General features: G+C 36.0%; 1 protein-coding gene across 1 annotated transcript; it reads right to left on the reverse strand.

The window, feature by feature from the left end:
- Nucleotides 1–589: 589 nt before the first annotated feature.
- On the reverse strand, nucleotides 590–7,555 carry LOC123658319 (ribosome production factor 2 homolog). The gene is made up of 5 exons (XM_045593756.1): nucleotides 7,469–7,555; nucleotides 7,166–7,381; nucleotides 6,320–6,593; nucleotides 3,620–3,761; nucleotides 590–889 (listed from the first exon to the last, which is right to left on the reverse strand). Exons 1-5 carry the CDS (start codon nucleotides 7,489–7,491, stop codon nucleotides 600–602), a joined length of 945 nt encoding a protein of 314 aa, XP_045449712.1. The 5' UTR covers nucleotides 7,492–7,555; the 3' UTR covers nucleotides 590–599.
- Between the last annotated feature and the right edge of the window lie 14,065 nt (nucleotides 7,556–21,620).

A 21,620-nucleotide genomic window follows, 5' to 3' on the forward strand; every position in this document is an offset into this window, starting at 1 on the left:
ATCGGTACATCCAGTAGAAAGTTATGCGGTATAATACAACGTAGGTCGATGAAAAAAGCATCAAGTAAAAACGCATTATTAGATATAACTCGAAAAGTAGTTGTTAGATCTCAAATAAATTTAAATGGGACCAATTGGCACACATTACCTTTCGATTAAAACAAAATTAGTCGAAATCGGTCTACCCGGTCAAAAGTTCTGATGTAACATACATTAAAAAAAAAGTACAGTCGAATTGAGAACCTCCTCCTTTTTTGGAAGTCGGTTAAAAACATGATGAAACAATAACATAACATGTTTTCAAATTGTTCTTCTAATGTAATAAATGTTACTTGAAGTAATACATATCATTATGCCCAAACCTATTAAATGCTGCTGGCTTTGAAATACACGGGCCGAAGACGGGCAGCAGCGTCTTCGGTGCGACAAAGCCAGTACTGCGGTCACCAACCCGCCTGCCCAGCATGGTAACTATGGGCAACACACATGAGTTCACGCTATTTTTGGCGTAAACTTGTGGAGGCCTATGTCCAGCAGTGGACTGTATAGGCTGTAATGATGAAACCTATTAAATAAAATAAAACATTAGAAAAAAAAAGTTATGCATTTATTGAATTTCCTTTTTTTGCTTCTTTCCTTGCTTGTTTTTTCTTTAGAAGCATCTGTTTTTTCTCTTCGGGTGTCTTTTTTAATCCCTTCATTTTACGTGTTTGTAACTTCTTAATGTCCTGTTTGCCCATGTGTATACGACCTAATTTGGTGCCAAAGGCGTCTGTCGATAGATTCTTCTTAGTAACTGGTTTAACTTCTTTAGGTATTCTACATGCTTCTTTGTATAAATCGACAGATGCTAATTTTGTTCTTCGCAGTTTGAAATCAATTGACGGACCTATAAAACAGAAGTAGTTGTTTTAGTAAATTACATTTTTATTTAGTCAGAAATTAGGATCTATAATCAATATTCATATTTTCACTTCAAGAATATTTAGTAAAGTGTAATATAGTTCTAACACAATACAATTTTACTTAAAAAAACCTGAATTCCAATTTTATATGTAGGAAACATTTGACTGAATATTATAAAAACTAAATATGTAAACATTTTGAATATCATATCAAAAATTGACCGCTCCAGCGGGGTTCGAACCCGCGTCTCCGACGTACCGTGTCGGCGCTCTAGCCAATTAAGCTATGGAACGATGCACCCGCTCGAGCGAAATTTTCGATATGATACTTTTTTTTTAATTTCGGTTTAAGCGAACCGTGGCGCCGTCTATAGTGAGCTCTTTACAGAAACCCGTAACTATTCAAAGTTTCATATTACAATGAAAATCTTTGACAGGAGACGACACCGTGCTATTTTTAATATCTAAGATTTTTATTTTTGTGTTACCCACATTAGGAATTCTAAACATTTTGAATATCATATCAAAAATTGACCGCTCCAGCGGGGTTCGAACCCGCGTCTCCGACGTACCGTGTCGGCGCTCTAGCCAATTAAGCTATGGAACGATGCACCCGCTCGAGCGAAATTTTCGATATGATACTTTTTTTTAAATTTCGGTTTAAGCGAACCGTGGCGCCGTCTATAGTGAGCTCTTTACAGAAACCCGTAACTATTCAAAGTTTCATATTACAATGAAAATCTTTGACAGGAGACGACACCGTGCTATTTTTAATATCTAAGATTTTTATTTTTGTGTTACCCACATTAGGAATTCTAAACATTTTGAATATCATATCAAAAATTGACCGCTCCAGCGGGGTTCGAACCCGCGTCTCCGACGTACCGTGTCGGCGCTCTAGCCAATTAAGCTATGGAACGATGCACCCGCTCGAGCGAAATTTTCATTGTAATATGAAACTTTGAATAGTTACGGGTTTCTGTAAAGAGCTCACTATAGACGGCGCCACGGTTCGCTTAAACCGAAATTAAAAAAAAAGTATCATATCGAAAATTTCGCTCGAGCGGGTGCATCGTTCCATAGCTTAATTGGCTAGAGCGCCGACACGGTACGTCGGAGACGCGGGTTTGAACCCCGCTGGAGCGGTCAATTTTTGATATGATATTCAAAATGTTTAGAATTCCTAATGTGGGTAACACAAAAATAAAAATCTTAGATATTAAAAATAGCACGGTGTCGTCTCCTGTCAAAGATTTTCATTGTAATATGAAACTTTGAATAGTTACGGGTTTCTGTAAAGAGCTCACTATAGACGGCGCCACGGTTCGCTTAAACCGAAATTAAAAAAAAAAGTATCATATCGAAAATTTCGCTCGAGCGGGTGCATCGTTCCATAGCTTAATTGGCTAGAGCGCCGACACGGTACGTCGGAGACGCGGGTTCGAACCCCGCTGGAGCGGTCAATTTTTGATATGATATTCAAAATGTTTAGAATTCCTAATGTGGGTAACACAAAAATAAAAATCTTAGATATTAAAAATAGCACGGTGTCGTCTCCTGTCAAAGATTTTCATTGTAATATGAAACTTTGAATAGTTACGGGTTTCTGTAAAGAGCTCACTATAGACGGCGCCACGGTTCGCTTAAACCGAAATTAAAAAAAAAAGTATCATATCGAAAATTTCGCTCGAGCGGGTGCATCGTTCCATAGCTTAATTGGCTAGAGCGCCGACACGGTACGTCGGAGACGCGGGTTCGAACCCCGCTGGAGCGGTCAATTTTTGATATGATATTCAAAATGTTTAGAATTCCTAATGTGGGTAACACAAAAATAAAAATCTTAGATATTAAAAATAGCACGGTGTCGTCTCCTGTCAAAGATTTTCATTGTAATATGAAACTTTGAATAGTTACGGGTTTCTGTAAAGAGTTCACTATAGACGGCGCCACGGTTCGCTTAAACCGAAATTAAAAAAAAAAGTATCATATCGAAAATTTCGCTCGAGCGGGTGCATCGTTCCATAGCTTAATTGGCTAGAGCGCCGACACGGTACGTCGGAGACGCGGGTTCGAACCCCGCTGGAGCGGTCAATTTTTGATATGATATTCAAAATGTTTAGAATTCCTAATGTGGGTAACACAAAAATAAAAATCTTAGAAACTAAATATGTATTTATTTTACTTGCACAAAGGAAATTTAAATCCAGCATAGCAATTTGTGTTTAATTTTTCTTTTGTAAGCTAATCTAATGATTGCACATCTTATTTAAGGTATTATTTTGATAATTTATATGATTAAATTAATGAGATTTTCAGTTCAATGTGGGACAATTTTTTCAGGTATCAATCACATAATTATTTTCATTAAATAAAACAGGCCCACAAAAAAAAAGTGCTTTTTAGCTTGAACCAGACCCATTTAGGATTTTGTATTTCGATGTGCTGAATCCTAATTTTAAAATATTTGGGGTTCCATTTACTCCTCCTCCCCCATAATTTTAAGTGAATTCCACAAAACCACCAAAAATGGCTAAAAAGCGTACCTCAATTGCAGATTCAGAGCATCGAAATACATAAACCTACATGGGTCTGGTCAAAGGTACACAGCACTTTTTTTTGTGGGCCAGTGTAATCAATTAAAGTCCATTAAATCATTTACTTTGAAACATTAATTGTAAAAACAAGTTAAAGCAATAAATAATAAAAAAAATTACCAATTTCTTCTAATTCAATTCTTGGAGTCCTTTGACCACTTTTCTTTAAATGGATTCTGTAGGATCTAAAATATATCATGCCCTCATCAGTTGCTGTGAAACTAAGAGCGTGTTCCAACCCTTGTAGTCTAACAGATTCAACCTGAAAATAGCATAATTATTGTTTTATAAATAAGATTTACTTTGTTTAAACTTATTTACATGACCTTTGTTTCTATAGCTAGACCCATATGAATGATGGTTTAAAGATATTTCTTAAAGTAATAAGTTGTGCTCTAGTATAGATGTTTATAATTTTTTCCGAGTAGTCCAAAAAATACATTTGCAAATAAGGTGATATTTTAACATATTTCTTAAAAATTTTCATGAAATTGTAAATTTATTCTTGTACATTTACGGCCTTACTTATAAAAATCTCGCTAAGCAATACTTAGCCACCGCTTAGTTAAACCGCTCTTAAGCTACAAATCCATGTTTAACTTTTGTTTACTTATAAACGTTGATTAGCTGTTACTTAGTTAAGAAACAAACAAAGAATGATAATTTTTTTTTTCTAACAAACACACGCAAGTAAGTAGATCAAACGTCACAATATAACAGCTGATTTATGTGAAATCCGCCATCTTGCCGCTTAGCAGGAGTTAAACTATGCCTCGGCAGTGTTTAAATTTGACGGCTATTTAAACACTACTTAACGACTTCTTAACGCTAAATAGTGTTTATAAGTGAGGTTTTTGCTAATCCGTTGCTAAGCAATTGATTAAAAATTAAGAAACGTTTATAAGTAAGACCGTTAAAGCTTATTTATTATTATACATATTCACATAAGTGATAGTTACGAACTAAAAAAGGTTTAAAGGGTTAACTAATAGTAAAATTTCACATGACATATTTTAGGTATGGCTCTTTTAGTGTAAAATAAATAAATAGATATGGCATAAGAATGATACTAGATAGCGAGGGTTCAAACTTTGACTAGCTTTGTTATCAAGTGATTAGCAGAGAAGGAAACTATATAAGAAAACTATGGTTTAGAAGGAATTCTGAAAATTCACGTCAATCTGTTTAGCAAGTGAAAATCAAATACATTCTAACCCAACAACTACATAGGAGAATAGGCCTTAATTCGGCTTTTGGGCACTTATAGACTACTACTTCTGTACGTAGCAAAGATAGATAATCAAGTTTTTTTTTTATTGTTATTTACGTAAAAGTGAATTTTTCAAGCACGCACAATCATTAAAACAGTTAAATTTTGATTAGAGCTGACTACGTTGTTAATTATTTGAAAATATTATACATCTAGGTACAATTAAAAAACTATTGAATTTAAAAAAATGTGAAATGTATCATGATACGAGTCTTTTCAATAGTGTTGTTAATCTAAGCAGGCTAGCTGAGTGTAGTAAAGCTGCATAATATTATATAGTCTCGATTTTGTTTTTTTCGCTCTCTTCAGCCTGTAATATCCCACTGCTGGGCATAGGCTTCTTTCTTCATGTAGGAGAAGGACCAGAGCTTAATTCAATAAAATTAATTTTAGTACAAAAAACTGTTTTTGGAGGGCAAACTGGTTATTGTAAAAAATGTACCTTAATGATTTTTTTTTTGTGCATCAGATGTGAACATTTTACTTTGTGATTCATGTACAATGCAAAAAAGTATGAATATAAATGTAAAAATGTACTTATTTAATACTCATTAAATATCTACGACTACATTTATAAAATTATGAACACATATTAGTATCGGTGGCAGCAACTTTCAAATTTTTTTTTATATAACTAGGCCGGCAAACAAGCTTTTGATACACCAGATGGTAAGCGATTACCATAGCTTATAGACGCTTGTAACACATAGAAGCACACAGAAGCATCGCGAGCGTCTTGCTGAGCCTACCCCTAATCCTCCCAGAAGGTCTGGTCACGTTACTCAAAAAAGAAACACAGCACTGCTTGAAAGCAGTACTATTTAGCTGTAAACTTCTATACAAATGAGGAACTTCTCCAGTCGAGCTGCTTCATATTTAGAGCAGGTGATTTTCTGCTACTGTGTGGCTACGGTACTAAAGAATATAGCCACCCCCTCTCTTCCCGTGGGTGTCGTAAGAGGCGACTAAGGGATAACACAGTTCCGCTACCACCTTGGAACCTAAAAAGCTGACCGATGGCGGGATAACCATCCAACTGCTGGCTTTGAAATACACAGGCCGAAGACGGGCAGCAGCGTCTTCAGTGCGACAAAGCCAGTACTGCGGTCACCAACCCGCCTGCCCAGCGTGGTGACTATGGGCAAAACACACGAGTTCACGTTATTTTTGGCGTAAACTTGTGGAGGCCTATGTCCAGCAGTGGACTGTATAGGCTGTAATGATGATGATGATGATGATGATTTTCTGCTATGCCCTAACTCAGTAATAAGACTATAAATTAAGGCACTAATTAGCACAAAAGTTTTAGCATCCCTAAAGCACAGCTAACACACAAATGATGAAATGCATTCAAGTAGCAGTTTTAGTGTAAAGTGCGACTAAGTCATTGTACAGCAATATGATTATGGCATCCTTCATTCCTTACTTCATACTATCAAAGAAATGCATAATAACTTTTTTACGAATGTTAAAGATCAGTGCTCATTAACCATAATATAATAATATTATTGTTATAACCTGAGTAAAATAATAATGAATACATAAATTACCTTTTCCCGATGGAAGAAATCTATGAACAAGGACTTTAACCTCTTAAGTTCCTCATTTAAGTCCCATGCTGGACCATTGAACAGCAAGCATGGTTTTATTCCAGCCAATACTTTCATGTTGTGAAACTCTGACATAGCTTTAAAGTTGTCCGCACCAAGTTCGATCATGTCTAATATACCATAATTAAAAGTCCTCCCTAATACAATATTGTGTGGTCGTTTTTTAGTGTGAGAACTGACTCCAAACAAAGATGCTTCTTTTTTGTAACACAATCTATAAGGTAAAAATATAATCATTTAAAATTACATAATTACATTAACACTGTTTAAGGCTATATTGTTTAAGTAGAAATTGAAAAATATAGTTTTGATACAAATACAGTGTGCCACTCATAAATCAGTAGAAGATGTAAATCTATAATCTGTAATCTTTAAAACTAACCTTGTAGTAAGTCAGCAATTTTTTTTTTATATCACTAGGTCGGCAAACAAGCGTACGGCTCACCTGATGGTAAGAGATTACCGTAGCTTATAGACGCCAGCAACACCAGAGGCATCGCAAGCGCGTTGCCGACCCAATCCCCAATCCCCCCAGGAGCTCTAGTCACCTTACTCACCAACGGGAACATAATACTGCTTGAAAACAGTATCATTTTGCTGTGATCTTCTTTAAGGTCGAGGTACTACCCCAGTCGGGCTGCTCCAGATTTTGAGCAGGAAATTCCTGCTGTGTCCTACCTCAGTTAAAAACTCAGTTAAATAACGTATTCTAGTTCTTACTTACTTAGAATAAGAGAATGCAATAAAAAATAAAGGCATGTTTAATACAAAACAAGAACAACATACTTTTCAATGAGTGTAGCGTCTTCAAATGGAACAAAATCATTTTTCCTACTTAGGTATGCTGCATCAGGCTTTTTTAAATCATAGATATCCTTCAAAACTCTTCTTGCTCTTTCTGAAGGATTACGGGCTTGAAGAAAAATACATTGCTTAGGACCCTCGATTGCCTTTGGCTCCCTTGACAGTAGTACTTTTTTACCTTTACGAGTTGTAGGTTTCCTGTAATTTAAAAATACGTCGTTTAATCTCACTCTTATTAGACGTTTTAATGTTCTTAAACTAATTTCTAATTTAAATGTTCATTACTTTATTCTTTGTATAACACCCATTTTGCTAGTATTATATTCAACAAAGACACGTGCTCCGAAGTCCGAACTACATTCATTGACAAATGACAATGTCATAGTCCTAGACTAGGACTAAGAGTATGTCATAGACTTGTCACTTGTAAACAAGTATCGTTATATCGAAGTATCGATATTTTCGATTCAATATATCGATATTTTTGACCGACACATCGTTAAAAATTTCCGATATTGAAAATTGTATAATTTTTTATGTATATGAAAATATACGATACGTTTTTTTTATTTATGTAACTAAAGTCGCTAGAATCTAACGCGATACCTAAAAGAGAAAAAAGAACGAAAAAAAATTCAATATCAAATTTTTTTTGAGATTAGCCTTGCGTAGTTTACTCTGTCTACGTTTATACGATTCAGCCTGTAACATCCCACTACTGGGCATAGGCCTCTTACCCGATGTAGGAGAAGTATCAGAGCTTAATCCACCACGCTGCTCCAATGCGGGTTGGCGGATATATTCCTTACTATGAGTAACGATCGCTATCAGGTGTACATGATAACAACCGGGACCGACGGCTTAACGTGCTCTCCGAGGCACGGTGGGGAGACCCACCAGGATTGCACAAACATCCAGACCATGGCAAACATCTGTATGGTCAATAGAAACATTTATCATGTGCGGGGATCGAACCCGCAACCGCCAGCGCAACAGGTACAATCCATGGCTGTAACCGTTGCGCCAACGCGGCGTCAACGTTTATACATAAATAAAATTTTCTTTAATCATTGCGTTTAAATCATTAGGAAAGAGAAACAAAAGAAAAGAGAGATATATACCATTTTGATCTTAGGATTTAAATCACTCATTTAGCTCTTCAGCTCATTTAGCTCAGTGGAATAATTTTATAATGCAACCAAAATGCAACCTAATGTTGTCAACAAAAATATTTTTTCGCTTGTTCAAAGCAAGACGATTGAGTCTATGACCTTGTGAAATATGAATCGAAAAGATACAAAGCCAATATAGCTAACTATCTCTCTCTTTCGTATGATAAGCGTTATTGTCCGATCGAGTGGATCACTAGCTCAGTCTCGTTTACTTTCAGCGTGACCAGATTTAGAAGATTTCTACTTTTTTGGTAGATTTCGAGGTACCGGTAATAGTATTTAGTAGGTAAAATTTTTTTTGGTATATTTTGTTAGAATTCACGTTTTTCAATTATTCTGAAACTTTTTTTTTTCTACAAATGGCAAACCTCTAAAAAAAATGTGGCGTATTCTTCTTTTCATCGAAAGAATTGTAACTATCGCTTTCTACTTTCTATTCGAGAGGGAAAGCTGTTGAGGGAATCACACATGCATTCAAAAAAAAAGATTAATTAGATTTGTCTTAATTTTTATTCTTTTCGTAACCATTCGTGCCATGAGCCAGTGATGTAAAAGTTACCGATTTATCGGTGGAACTCACGATTTAATTGGTGAATAAATACCGATAAAATGATTTTAGGGTATAATTTCTCGATTTACTGCATTTTAGCACATGAAACTTAAATTATACGAGTTTTGAGGTTGTAACACTGTTTGTACCTAAATTTAACTGTACATAAATGGTAATAGCGTATTCCACTATGTTTGAAAAATAAAATAAAATTACATTTTAAACCATTTTTCCACGAAATTATATCGGCCATTTTGGTGACGTAATATGGCTAGTGACAAAAGTCGTGTATGACGTATGTAAGACCGAACTCATTCAATACCTCAAAATTTTAATACCTTATAATAATAATAATAATAATAATAATAAATTTATTTGTGAAAACACACTGCATCAGGTTAAAATTATATAAAAAGAAAACAGATAGTACATAATTTACAACAAGGACTAAATACAAAGAGTAAAACGTAAAACAAAACAAAAAAAAAGAGAGATTATACATATACCTTTGTCGTTCAACGTTAACAGCTACAAATATTTGGTATTTTTGTGTAAAATAATGAATTACAATAGCTATCGTTAGTGTGTTGTGTCTAGCTGTACAAATACTAGCGTTAAAAAAACTATTAAGTCTTAATTTGGCAGTAACATAAGGAATAAAATATAACCTAATACTTTCTAACATTATTTTTCAAATTAGGTAAACCTACATTTAAAAAAAAAACAGTATAATATAACAAGTACGAGTAACTCGTAATGCTTACAAAGATGTTTTAACATTCCGAAATTCGACAGAACAGAAGTCTGGGTTACATGCAAAAAACTTTGCAACCATCATTGAATCAATTTCTGGCAGATTTGTACTATCTGCTTTTACAAAACCGGTTTGTATTTTAATAAATAGGTGGGTACAAATGAAATGCACTAACGAAAGAGCACAACTATTACTCTTTGAAGTTAAAGTTGATAGATATGTACCTAGTTGTTTCCAACACTGATAGAACTTTGTTTTTGCTCTTATGACGTCATACCATGGCGGGTCGTGTTTTAGGTCATGTGATATACAGATTAAAATATACGACTTTTAATTTCAATATAATAAAACAATAATGTGCTTTTATGATTCCAAATCAGAATATTTAGGTGTATTTCTATATAAATTTTAACTTTTTTAAATTTTAATTTAATTCCCGGAGGCATTTTGTACTGGTCTCTTTTAAACAAGTCAATCTAAGCTGTATTTCAAAAGTACTAAGGTTTGAATATTATTGTCTTTGGAATATAGGGGCTTCCCACAGTGATGAATTCCGAATGAAACACAAAACTCCAATAAAAAGTAGAATAGATTAAAGATGCTAAGAAATAGGCTTTCAAATCAAATTAATGGACTCAGCTTTATGACAATGTCAAATAATATAAAGAAGAATAACCATAACTCGATCATAATTTAAAAATACCTCTCGTGGCGGAGGTCCTTGCCGAGACCTACTCATACGTCTCGGGGTAGGAGGGCTCTCGGTGAGAATCCCACGTTGGATGGAATCCTACGGGTACGCCGGATGGCGCAAGAAGCGCTAATGCGGAGGTGGGGGGAGGACCTGGTGGAGCAGCTGCATAGCACACGCGTAACGGCTGCCTTGCGCCCAGTCCTTGAGCGGTGGATGCGCCGTAAGCGTAAGCCCCTCACCTTCCGTCTGACGCAAGTTCTCACGGGGCACGGCTGCTTTGGTGAATACTTGTGTCGGACGGCCCAAAGGGCGCTGACGACTGGATGTCACGATTGTGGCGCGGCGGTGGACTCTGCCCAGCACAACCTCGAGGTGTGCCCGAGATGGGCGGCGCTGCGGCGCGATCTGACGACAGTTCTCGGAGGGGACTTGTCACTGCCGAGCGTTATCACCGCGATGCCCGGTGACGACGAGTCCTGGAAGGCGATGGTCTCCTTCTGCGAGACAGTAATGTCACAGAAGGAGAATGACGAGCGGATGAGAGAGGGGGCCGCCGATAAGGCCTCCATCCGCAGGCGACGAACGGGGGTGCGTAGGAGACGCTACTTAATGCGCTTCCAGTAACGCCCCTGTGCCCGTGTCAGGCTGGGATAGGAACCCGGACCTGCTAGACACGACGTCGTCGGGATTGTTCAGAGGTGAGTCGGACAGTCCCCATGGGGGAGAAGTCTGGCTTTTTCGCTGAAGCCAGCCTGTCGCTGGAGGGATTCTGTTGCCTGCTGATCCGGGACCCTCCAATTAAAGCGGCTGAAGGCTCCCAGGGGTTTTAGTCGGTAGTGCACCCCCAAGTGTTGAAGCCGACATACGGTCTAGGAATGCCTACCCGGGCATCCTGGATATCACCCATAAATGGGATCTCCTGCGATAACAAAAAAAAAAAAAAAAATTAAAAATACCTATATTTCTGTAGATTTTAATTTAAGTAATAAACATTGATTTATTTAAATTATAGTATTTTCTTTGTTCGTCGTATGATTTTATCGTTATAACCAAGAGAACAATGATGCTTTGTCGTTGTAACACAACAGCGAAGAAGTGTAATAGATTTTTAGTATTTTCTCCTTCTCTTTTGGTAGAATTTAGTAGTCTTTAACTTCAACCAGCAGTAGATTCGTTAAATGAAATCTGGTCACACAGTTTACTTTCGCTCAGTAGTTCAGTATAAAATCTCGAAATTGAATCATAAACCTAGTGAGCTGGATATATATTTGAAACGCAAGAGAGCTGACGAGAAAATAGCTCACTTGAAAAGATATGTTTCATTTGTATCATTCACTCATGAGTTACCGAAGTCTACTTGACATAGGAATTAGAGTCGGTATGGTCTCGATCACGGTCTTATTACATAGGTCCGAGCACTAAGCCCAATTTCAATGGTGAGAGATTTGTACGATAATGTCTAACTTTTTGTTCGCTTCAACGCCGCTGTACGTTGCTGTGCTACTATCGTTTAGTACCATCACGTGGTGCGGTGGCAAACTTCAGTGTAATTGGTTAAATTGAGTGACATTCATCATTGTAATTGGTTATATTGAGTGACATTTCATTGTATTGGTTATATTGTAGTGATGAGTAACTCGTCATTTTAATTTGAGGATGAGGAAGCCCCTCATTTTAGCTTTTGAGGCCTCACGAGGTACCCCTCATTTGAGGCGAGGTATCGTACGAGGACAGCCGAACTCATCCGATTGTCCGAGGAAGCGGCAAGCGTGAGTCACGCATGCCTCACGAGTAGCTAGCTTATAAACGACTAACCGACCCGTGCCCACTTCGTTGGGCGTTAATTATTAATAAAATACTTTAAAGAACAAATTTTATAGCACTTAAATAAATAATATGTTGCTCCCGTGTATTTATTATTTTAAATTACAGAACCAAATATCATACTTTAAAGAACAAATTTTATAGCACTTAAATAAATAATATGTTGCTCCAACGCCATCTATCAATAATCAAGAAAACGTCGTCGATAGACTAAAATAAGACTAAATTAATAACGTCGAAAGACTAATGAATTGTTTTCTCTTAGCGATAGATGGCGCTAGTTTATTTACCATTTTGATATTATATTTTAATCTTTTTCTTATTTACTGAATTTTTTGTTCAATTACAATAAAATATAGCCTATGTCACTCCCGAATAGTGTAGCTTTCTGTTAGTGAAAGAATTTTCATGATCGGATCAGTATTTGCGAAGATTAGCCCCCGTACATAACACGTGGTTCAATAAGTCCCGAGACTAAGTACTAAAAAAAGGTCTTTTTTATAAAATTAATTTTTATTCATCAATATAGTCTCCTCCAAGAGCGATACAGTCCCTCCAACGCTTTTCTAACTTTTCTATCCCATGTGTGTAGAACGATTTGTCTTTGGCTTCAAAATAAGCCTCCGTTGCTGCGATAACTTCACTATTTGAGTCAAATTTCTTACCCTGAAGCATTTTTTTGAGGTCTGCAAACAGCCAGTAATCGCTGGGGGCCAAGTCTGGCGAATAAGGGGGATGAGGAAGCTATTCGAAGCCCAATTCGTTAATTTTGGCCATCGTTCTCACGGACTTGTGACAAGGCGCGTTGTCCTGGTGAAACACCACTTTCTTTTTGTTCATGTGAGGCCGTTTATCCGCAATTTCGTACTTCAATCGCTCCAATAAGCACATGTAATAGTCACTATTTATATTTTGCCCCTTTTCAAGGTAGTCGATGAAAAGTATTCCATGCGCATCCCAAACGCCATAACCTTACCGGCCGATTTCTGAGTCTTTGGACGCTTCGGGCGGCTTTCACCAGCCGCTCTCCACTCCGCTGCCTGCCGATTGGATTCCGGAGTGAAATGGTATATCCAGGTTTCATCCATTGTTACATACCGACGTAAAAAATCCTTTTTATTATGATTCATCAGCGCCAAACATCGCTCTGAATCATTGATACGTTGTTCCTTTTGATTAGTTGTAAGCAAACGCGGCACCCACTTAGAAAAAAGCTTTTTCATGGCCAAATTTTTATGTAAAATAGTGAAAACACTACCAGCTGAAATCTTCACTATCTCGGCTATCTCTCGCACTTTTACCTTCCGATCTTCCAATACGATTTTGAGGACTTGGTTAATATTTTGTTGAGTCACTGCTTCATTTGGACGACCTAAGCGTTCCCCATCATTGGTGTCCATGCGACCGCGTTTGAAGTCAGCATACCACCGACAAATGGTTGCTTTAGAGGGAGCTGATCCTGCATAACATTTTATAAGCCATTGCTGTGCTTCAACGGTATTTTTTCCCATTAAAAAACAATGTTTTATCAACACGCGAAACTCGTTTTTTTTCCATTGTATCGAAATTACAACCGTAGCGTCACTTAAATGTTTCAAAATCAATAATTTTATTGTTCCATTTTTAAAAATTTGACACATATTCTTGTATTGATTAGCCAGTACTTTTTAAAAATCAAAAGAGTTTTTAATATATGCGCCATTTCCAGGTTAGTCTCGGGACTTATTGAACGATCTAGTACAAACAAAGTTTTATAACTTTTACCTCTTTATAATATTTATACACTACTTTTATTTTTCATAATTATAACTTTGCTTCTTAGAACGACGGGTTTTGATGCGTGCTGTTAAATGTTAGGTACATATTATTTAACACTAAAACAAATATTTATTCATAAATAATGTTTTGTTTTAAATGATTTTTTAAATTGGAGTACCTAGGTTACCGAGCTTAGCTCAGTATTTTTAGTAAATCGTGTTTTTTGGAAATCATATTTAAATACGAATTAGATATTGATAAAAAATGAATAATATTTTTCAATTTTACCGACATAATAATAAGAAATATGAACTGGTTATTTAAATAAAAAATCGCGAGTACAATAAGAAAAAAAAATAATCATATCTCTAACTCGCTGTTCAATTATGAATTAAGTACTTCCACCTCATCCTCAAAGAATCGACCTCATAGAGGTGAGAATTAATCGTCCTCGTCGAGTCCTTGTGAGTCGCGTCAATAATGTCAATGTGAGGACGCGTAAACGAGTGAGGTGGTTCAATATTAAAATTCGAGTAACTCTTTCAATTTGCGATCACGAGTACCTCAAATGAGGCACCTCATGAGTGAGGAACCCATCTCTATTATACTGACCAACTTTTCATTGTAATTGGTTATATTTTAAAACATTTAACCAATAAGCTAACGTACCCCTACCACTGTAGTTTCTTAAGACCGTGGTCTCCAGTGTTCTGTGGTGGTCTCGATACGACAAGCTATAATATAATCGTCACAAAATAAAGAGACCTGTTTTGTCATTTGATAAATACCATAAAATATAACTTAAAACATACGTACATTTTTTGGCGCATTAAATAATATGATAGAATATATTGGGAGTATTTTTTTTCGCGCTTACTTTATACACGCAATTTCTAATTATTACGAAACGTCTCAAAAACAGTTCCGTTCTTTTTAACCGACTTCCAAAAAAGAAGGAGTTTCTCAATTCGACTGTATTTTTTTTTTTTTTTTTTTTTTTTTATGTATGTTACATCAGAACTTTTGACTGGGTGGAGCGATTTCGACAAATTTTCTTTTAATCGAAAGGTGGTGTGTGCCAATTGGTCCCATTTAAATTTATTTGAGATCTAACAACTACTTTTCGAGCTATATCTAATAATGCGTTTTTACTTGACGCTTTTTTCGTCGACCTACGTTGTATTATACCACATAACTTTCTACTGGATGTACCGATTTTGATAATTCTTTTTTTGTTGGAAAGGAGATATCCCAAGTTTAGTACCATGATAAGGAAACCAGGATCTGATGATGGGATCCCAGAGACATTGATGGAAATTCTTGAAAATCCGCAATAACTTTTTACTGGGTGTACCGATTCTGATAATTCTTTTTTTGTTGATATAAATCATCTCATATAAATTAACTGGAATCGATTTGTCGGACTCTAAAAAATGTTTCAGACAACTGAGTTCTTGTATGGACAAATAAAAGTGGTTTATTGAAAAGTTCAGTTATGAAGTGCTATTTTTAACCGACTTCAAAAAAAGGAGGAGGTTACTCATTTCGACCGTATATATATATATATATATATATATATATATATATGTATATATATATATATGTATATATATATTATGTATGTTCGGAGATAACTTCTTCGTTTATGAACCGATTTTGATTATTCTTTTTTTGTTGGAAAGGAGATATTCATAGTATGGTACCATGATAAGAAAACCAGGATCTGATGATGGGATCCCAGAGAAATCGAGGGAAACTCTCGAAAATCCGCAATAACTTTTTACTGGTTATACCAATTTTGATAATTTTTAATTTAATCGAAAGCTGATGTTTATCATGTGGTCACATATAAATTTTATCGAGTTCTAATAACTACTTTTTGAGTAATCTTTGATAACGCGTAGTTGCTCGACTATTTTTTCGTCGATCTACGTTGTATTACTTGTCGATGTAATTGAAGTCGGTTTTTTTTTTCGTTTGCGAGCAAACACAATTATTTTAAACACTGGTGATGCAAGTAATTAATTACTTACTGAAATTCACCAGCTTCATTCGATTTTAATCGAAATTAAATATTGTGTAGTGATCTTTATTGGAAAAAAAAGAACTTGGCGCTCAAAGCTGTAAATAAAATTTTGACTTAGCTAATAAAGCGCGATAAAATCCGAAAATAATTACGATAAACATTAGAAAAAAATATAATAGTATAAAATAAAGTCAAATTGACCTTTTGTACCATTGTATTATTTCAAATTACCTACAATATTAAAGTTTAAGTTAAATTTCTGATTAAAATTTAATCGAATGCAATTTACATTACTTAATCAATTTAATCAAATACTCATATAAATTAACTGGAATCGATTTGTCGGACTCTAAAAAATGTTTCAGACAACTGAGTTCTTGTATGGACAAATAAAAGTGGTTTATTGAAAAGTTCAGTTATGAAGTGCTATTTTTAACCGACTTCAAAAAAAGGAGGAGGTTACTCATTTCGACCGTATATATATATATATATATATATATATATATATATATATATACATATATATATTATGTATGTTCGGAGATAACTTCTTCGTTTATGAACCGATTTTGATTATTCTTTTTTTGTTGGAAAGGAGATATTCATAGTTTGGTACCATGATAAAGAAACCAGGATCTGATGATGGGATCCCAGAGAAATTGAGGGAAACTTTCAAAAATCGTAAGGGTAACTAGTAAATTTAATCATGTTTTCATTAAGTACTATAAAGCACTACTATTTAATAAAGGTCTGGAGTCGATCTGATGATGGAGAAGAAAGATAGTCGAGTGAACTCTTCAACAATTTATAGCAATTACCTTCTTTTTGAACTTAATTCATTTCTATTGATGAGAACTTTGCACCTGTATGAGTTATAAATGCCATTACAGTCTAATGATGGAGACAAAAGTTAGTCGAGGGAACTCTTTAACGATTTATAGCAATTACCTGCTGTTTGAACTTAATTCGTTTCTATTGATGAGAACTTTGCATATGTATGAGTTATAAGTGCCATTTCAGTCTGATGATGGAGACGAAAGATAGTCGAGGGTACTCTTCAACGACTTATAGCAATTACCTGCTGTTTAAACTTAATTCGTTTCTATTGATGAGAACTTTGCACCTATATGAGTTACAAGTGCCATTAAAGTCTGATGATGGAGACGAAAGATAGTCGAGGCAACTTTTCAACGATTTATAGCAATTACCTGCTGTGTGATCATCTGTGTCGCAGGACCAGGTTTGATGATGGAGCCCATAAACACTCGAGGGAATTTCTCAACAATTTACAGCAGTTACCTTTTGCTGTTTGACGACCGCTTTGATATAATGGTGCATGTGCCGCGTCGGCGGCGCCTAAACACCGACGGTCGCGGGTTCTATTCCCGCTCGGAGTGGATATTTATGTTTATACAAATATTTATTTTCGGTCTAGTTGTTAATCCTTGTGGTTCTCCCAACCTAGCCTCGGAGAACACGCTAGGCTGTCGGTCCCGGTTGTTATTACGTACACCTGATAGCGAACTTTACTCATAGTATGTCGACGCGTTAGCGCAGCGGTCACAGCACCGACTGTTGCGCTGGCGTTAGTGGGTTCAATCCCCGCGCACGACAGACATTTGTATTGGCCATATAGATGTTTGTCATGATCTGGGTCTCTGTGCTTGTGTATTGTGTATGTTGCCGAACCCCCGACATAAGAGAAAAAGCATCCTTGTTAGGTCTACCCATCACTAAAAATTGTAAAATAAAATAATTTTTAACAAGAAAAAAACCGACTTCAAAATGGAAACTAAAAAGTGAAAAATAAATTTATATTTTTTTAGTACAAAGTAATTCGTATTTTGATTTAGTTAATCAGAAATGATTAAATAAATATTTTATAATTTTGAAGTTGGTGCCAAGGAAATACTACAACAACCTGGCTACAATAACAAATACAAACAACACACACACAACAAACAAGTACAAAAAATATTATTAGATATGTCAAACCAATAACAGAATAATAACAGTATTCAACCTAATAGTCAATGAAACAAATTATGAAAGAAAACTGAATACAACTTACGAGTAGATACTAGAGTAGTTATTGTATGTATACATGCTACATTTACCAAAATTACATTTTTATTATATAATTATTGTCTGTTTGTGTCGGTCTGTATGCTTGTTCCGGCTAATATCTGAAACGGCTGGACCGATTTTGACTGGACTTTCACTGGCAGATAGCTGATATAGCGAGGAATAAATTAGGCTACTTTTATTGTAGATTTTTTTAAACTGCGAACTGAACAATAACTATTTTGTTGAATTCCACGCGGATGAGGTCGCGGGTACAGCTAGTTAATAATACGTTATAACGATACGTTACTTTTAAAACGATTATAATTTTTTACGTAGTTAAGTAGACATTTATTTATTTATTTATTAGTTACTAAAATACTATGACTAAACTCACTAAACAACTAAAATATGTTTACGGTTTCTCAAAACGGAACAACGCAATCGTAAAAAACAACGAACTCACGAAAACGACGAACATCATACGAGCTCTCCATACTTCATACTGATTATTTACCGAAATGAAAGAAATAATCTAACGTGTAGAAAAATACAAACAAAAATATTCTTAAATATTAGTTTTCAAAAATATATTAGCTCTGAAAATTAAAAGCAAAATAGTTCTTATTCAGTGACATTATATCGTAACAATTTGACACATACACATACACACACACACACACAAACACACACATCAGACTATCGCAATCCACTTCTATACATAGGCCTCCACAAGTTCGCGCCAAAAATGGCGTGAACTAAGTAGGCTAAGCCTTAGACTAAAACCGAACCTGGAAAAACCGAATTATGGGGTTTTTGGGGTTGGACGGCGGAGGGTGTAGGGGAAGCTATTGCTAAATGTGAATATAACATGTGAAAGCTACGGAACTAAGCATGGTTACCGCAAGTTGTACCTATCGTTTGTTGATCTTGGAGTCGAGATCGTTTTTACGTACTCCTGTTCGAAAATAACTTATAAAGTTGCGAAACGGCGCTTGGATTCCACTGCCCGCAGCGCCGGAGTTAAGGTGAAGTCAGACGCGGAGCTCAAAGATATTATAATAGCTTTAAATTCTTCCTCTAATCTCAAAACTTTAACCATGGATATCTCCATAACCATGGGGTTTCGAAGTGTGACAGTGGTACCAGGGGTAGCGTTCCCTACCCCCCCCTTCCCCCCACGGTTCCGAAATTCGGTTTTTCCTAATCTTTACCCTCATGTGTTTTGCTCATAATCACCACGCTGGACAGGCGGGTTGGTGACCGCAGGGCTAGCTTTGTCACACCAAAGACGCTGCTGACCGTCTTCGGTCTGTCCAAAGCCAGCAGTTGGATTAGTTATCCCGCCATCGGTCGGCATTTTAAGTTCCAAGGTGGTAGTGGAACTGTCTTATCCCTTAGTCGCCTCTTACGACACCCACGAGAAGAGAGAGGGTGGACGAAATTCGGTTTTTCCTAATCTAAAGCTTTACCCTCATGTGTTTTGCTCATAATCACCACGCTGGGCAGGCGGGTTGGTGACCGCAGGGCTAGCTTTGTCACACCAAAGACGCTGCTGTCCGTCTTCGGTCTGTCCAAAGCCAGCAGTTGGATTAGTTATCCCGCCATCGGTCGGCTTTTTAAGTTCCAAGGTGGTAGTGGAACTGTCTTATCCCTTAGTCGCCTCTTACGACACCCACGAGAAGAGAGAGGGTGGATATATTCTTTACTACCGTAATCACACAGCGTGCCAATATTATTATAAGGCAAGGCGAGATGTTCTGGATATTAAATGGAATTTTTTTCTTACTCCGTTACAATAGAGTACAATTTGGCTCTGTGTACATTTGAGTTGTAAAGTAATAAAAATATTCTTTCAACATAAATAACGCTTGCCAGATAAACTAAATAATAGGTTGTATGATTATTTATTAAAATTAGGTTATTATATCCACTATCCAATAAAACGAACACCTCTACTCAAAACGAAGGTTGCGGAAATATATATCAACGGTGATTTGATTTCTATATACATATTTATGTGCTCATTAATTACATCCGTATCATATTTTAAGTGAATAAAAAACAACAGCAAGTCAAGGTAGACTAAATTCCAAATAAATCGACTTTGGAAGTATACAATAACCCACAAAAGTGAATGAAAAGAAGAATAATGGTTTTTATATGTTTGGTACGGAATTCTAAAAACGTAGCCACATACACACTAATGTAGGTATTTTATTATTAAATCAAAAAAATATATGCTATGTAATTTAATATTAATGTAATTATATTGGCTATTAAAATACTTCTATAACGTTTTTGTTAAATGTTGGCTTCCGTTTTATATTCGTTAAATAAATTGAGTTAAGGAAGTCCTATATAAAGGTGTTACCGGGTAAATTGATTGATTTAATTGTAACTTAAATCGGCGAAAATACACGTTTATTCAAAATGATTAACAAATTTATTATTATTTTTATTATGTTATATTGGCAGCTGTTAGTAATTTCAGCATCTCGTAAGTTTTATTCTGTGTTTGTTTCAGTGAATTCTTGTTTAATTGCTTTTTATTTACAATTCAGGATCGTTATTATATATAAGTATGACGATGCGTTAGCGCAGCGGTCATAGCACTGGCTGTCGCGGGTTCGATTCCCACTTACGACAGACATTTGTATCGGCCATATATGTTTGTCGTGGTCTGGGCGTTGTGCTTGTGTATTGTGTGTGTTTCCGGACCTCTGACACAGGAGAAAATCATACTGGGGGCCGTTGAGTGTGAAGCGTTAGTGTGAAGCGTTTATTTTATGTGCACATTTAATCATCATCATCATCATCATCATTACAGCCTGTCACAGTCCACTGCTGGACATAGGCCTCCATAAGTTTACGCCAAAAATAGCGTGAACTTATGTGTTTTGCCCATAGTCACCACGCTGGGCAGGCGGGTTGGTGACCGCAGTGCTGGCTTTGTCGCACCGAAGACGCTGCTGCCCGTCTTCGGCCTGTGTATTTCAAAGCTAGCACTTGGATGGTTATCCCGCCACCGGTCGGCTTTTTAAGTTCCAATGTGGTAGTGGAACTGTGTTATCCCTTAGTCGCCTCTTACGACACCCACGGGAAGAGAGGGGGTGGCTAAATTCTTTAGTACCGTAGCCACACAGTATACACATTTATTATGAAGAATAAATTTAAATTATCTTTTCAATCACTCAGTACGAAAAAGTTAGTTTTTAAGAAAAACATAATTATATTAAGTTTGTATAGTACCTGTAGGCATGAATTTTAAATTGTACCGTTCTAACTGTTGATGTAATTATTTTTCAGCTGAATGTTACGCTCGCAACGTGATAAATAAATGCACACTACAGGATTCAGATTGCTTGATCGAAAAAAGTAATGCCATTCTAAAAGATTTTACGAATGGATTCCCAGATTTAGGAATTGAAAAGCTCGACAAAATGTTAATAGATTCGACAGAATTAAAAGTAGACGGTACAATCCAAGATTTCAATAATATCAAAGTGGAAGGCTTAAGTAACGCAACAATCAACGATATAACGTAAGCTTTAAATACTAAAATATATTTCCCTCGCATTTTACTTATATATTG

The sequence above is a fragment of the Melitaea cinxia genome, chromosome 12 (assembly GCF_905220565.1).
Source record: "Melitaea cinxia chromosome 12, ilMelCinx1.1, whole genome shotgun sequence".
In the NCBI taxonomy this organism is placed as follows: domain Eukaryota; kingdom Metazoa; phylum Arthropoda; class Insecta; order Lepidoptera; family Nymphalidae; genus Melitaea; species Melitaea cinxia.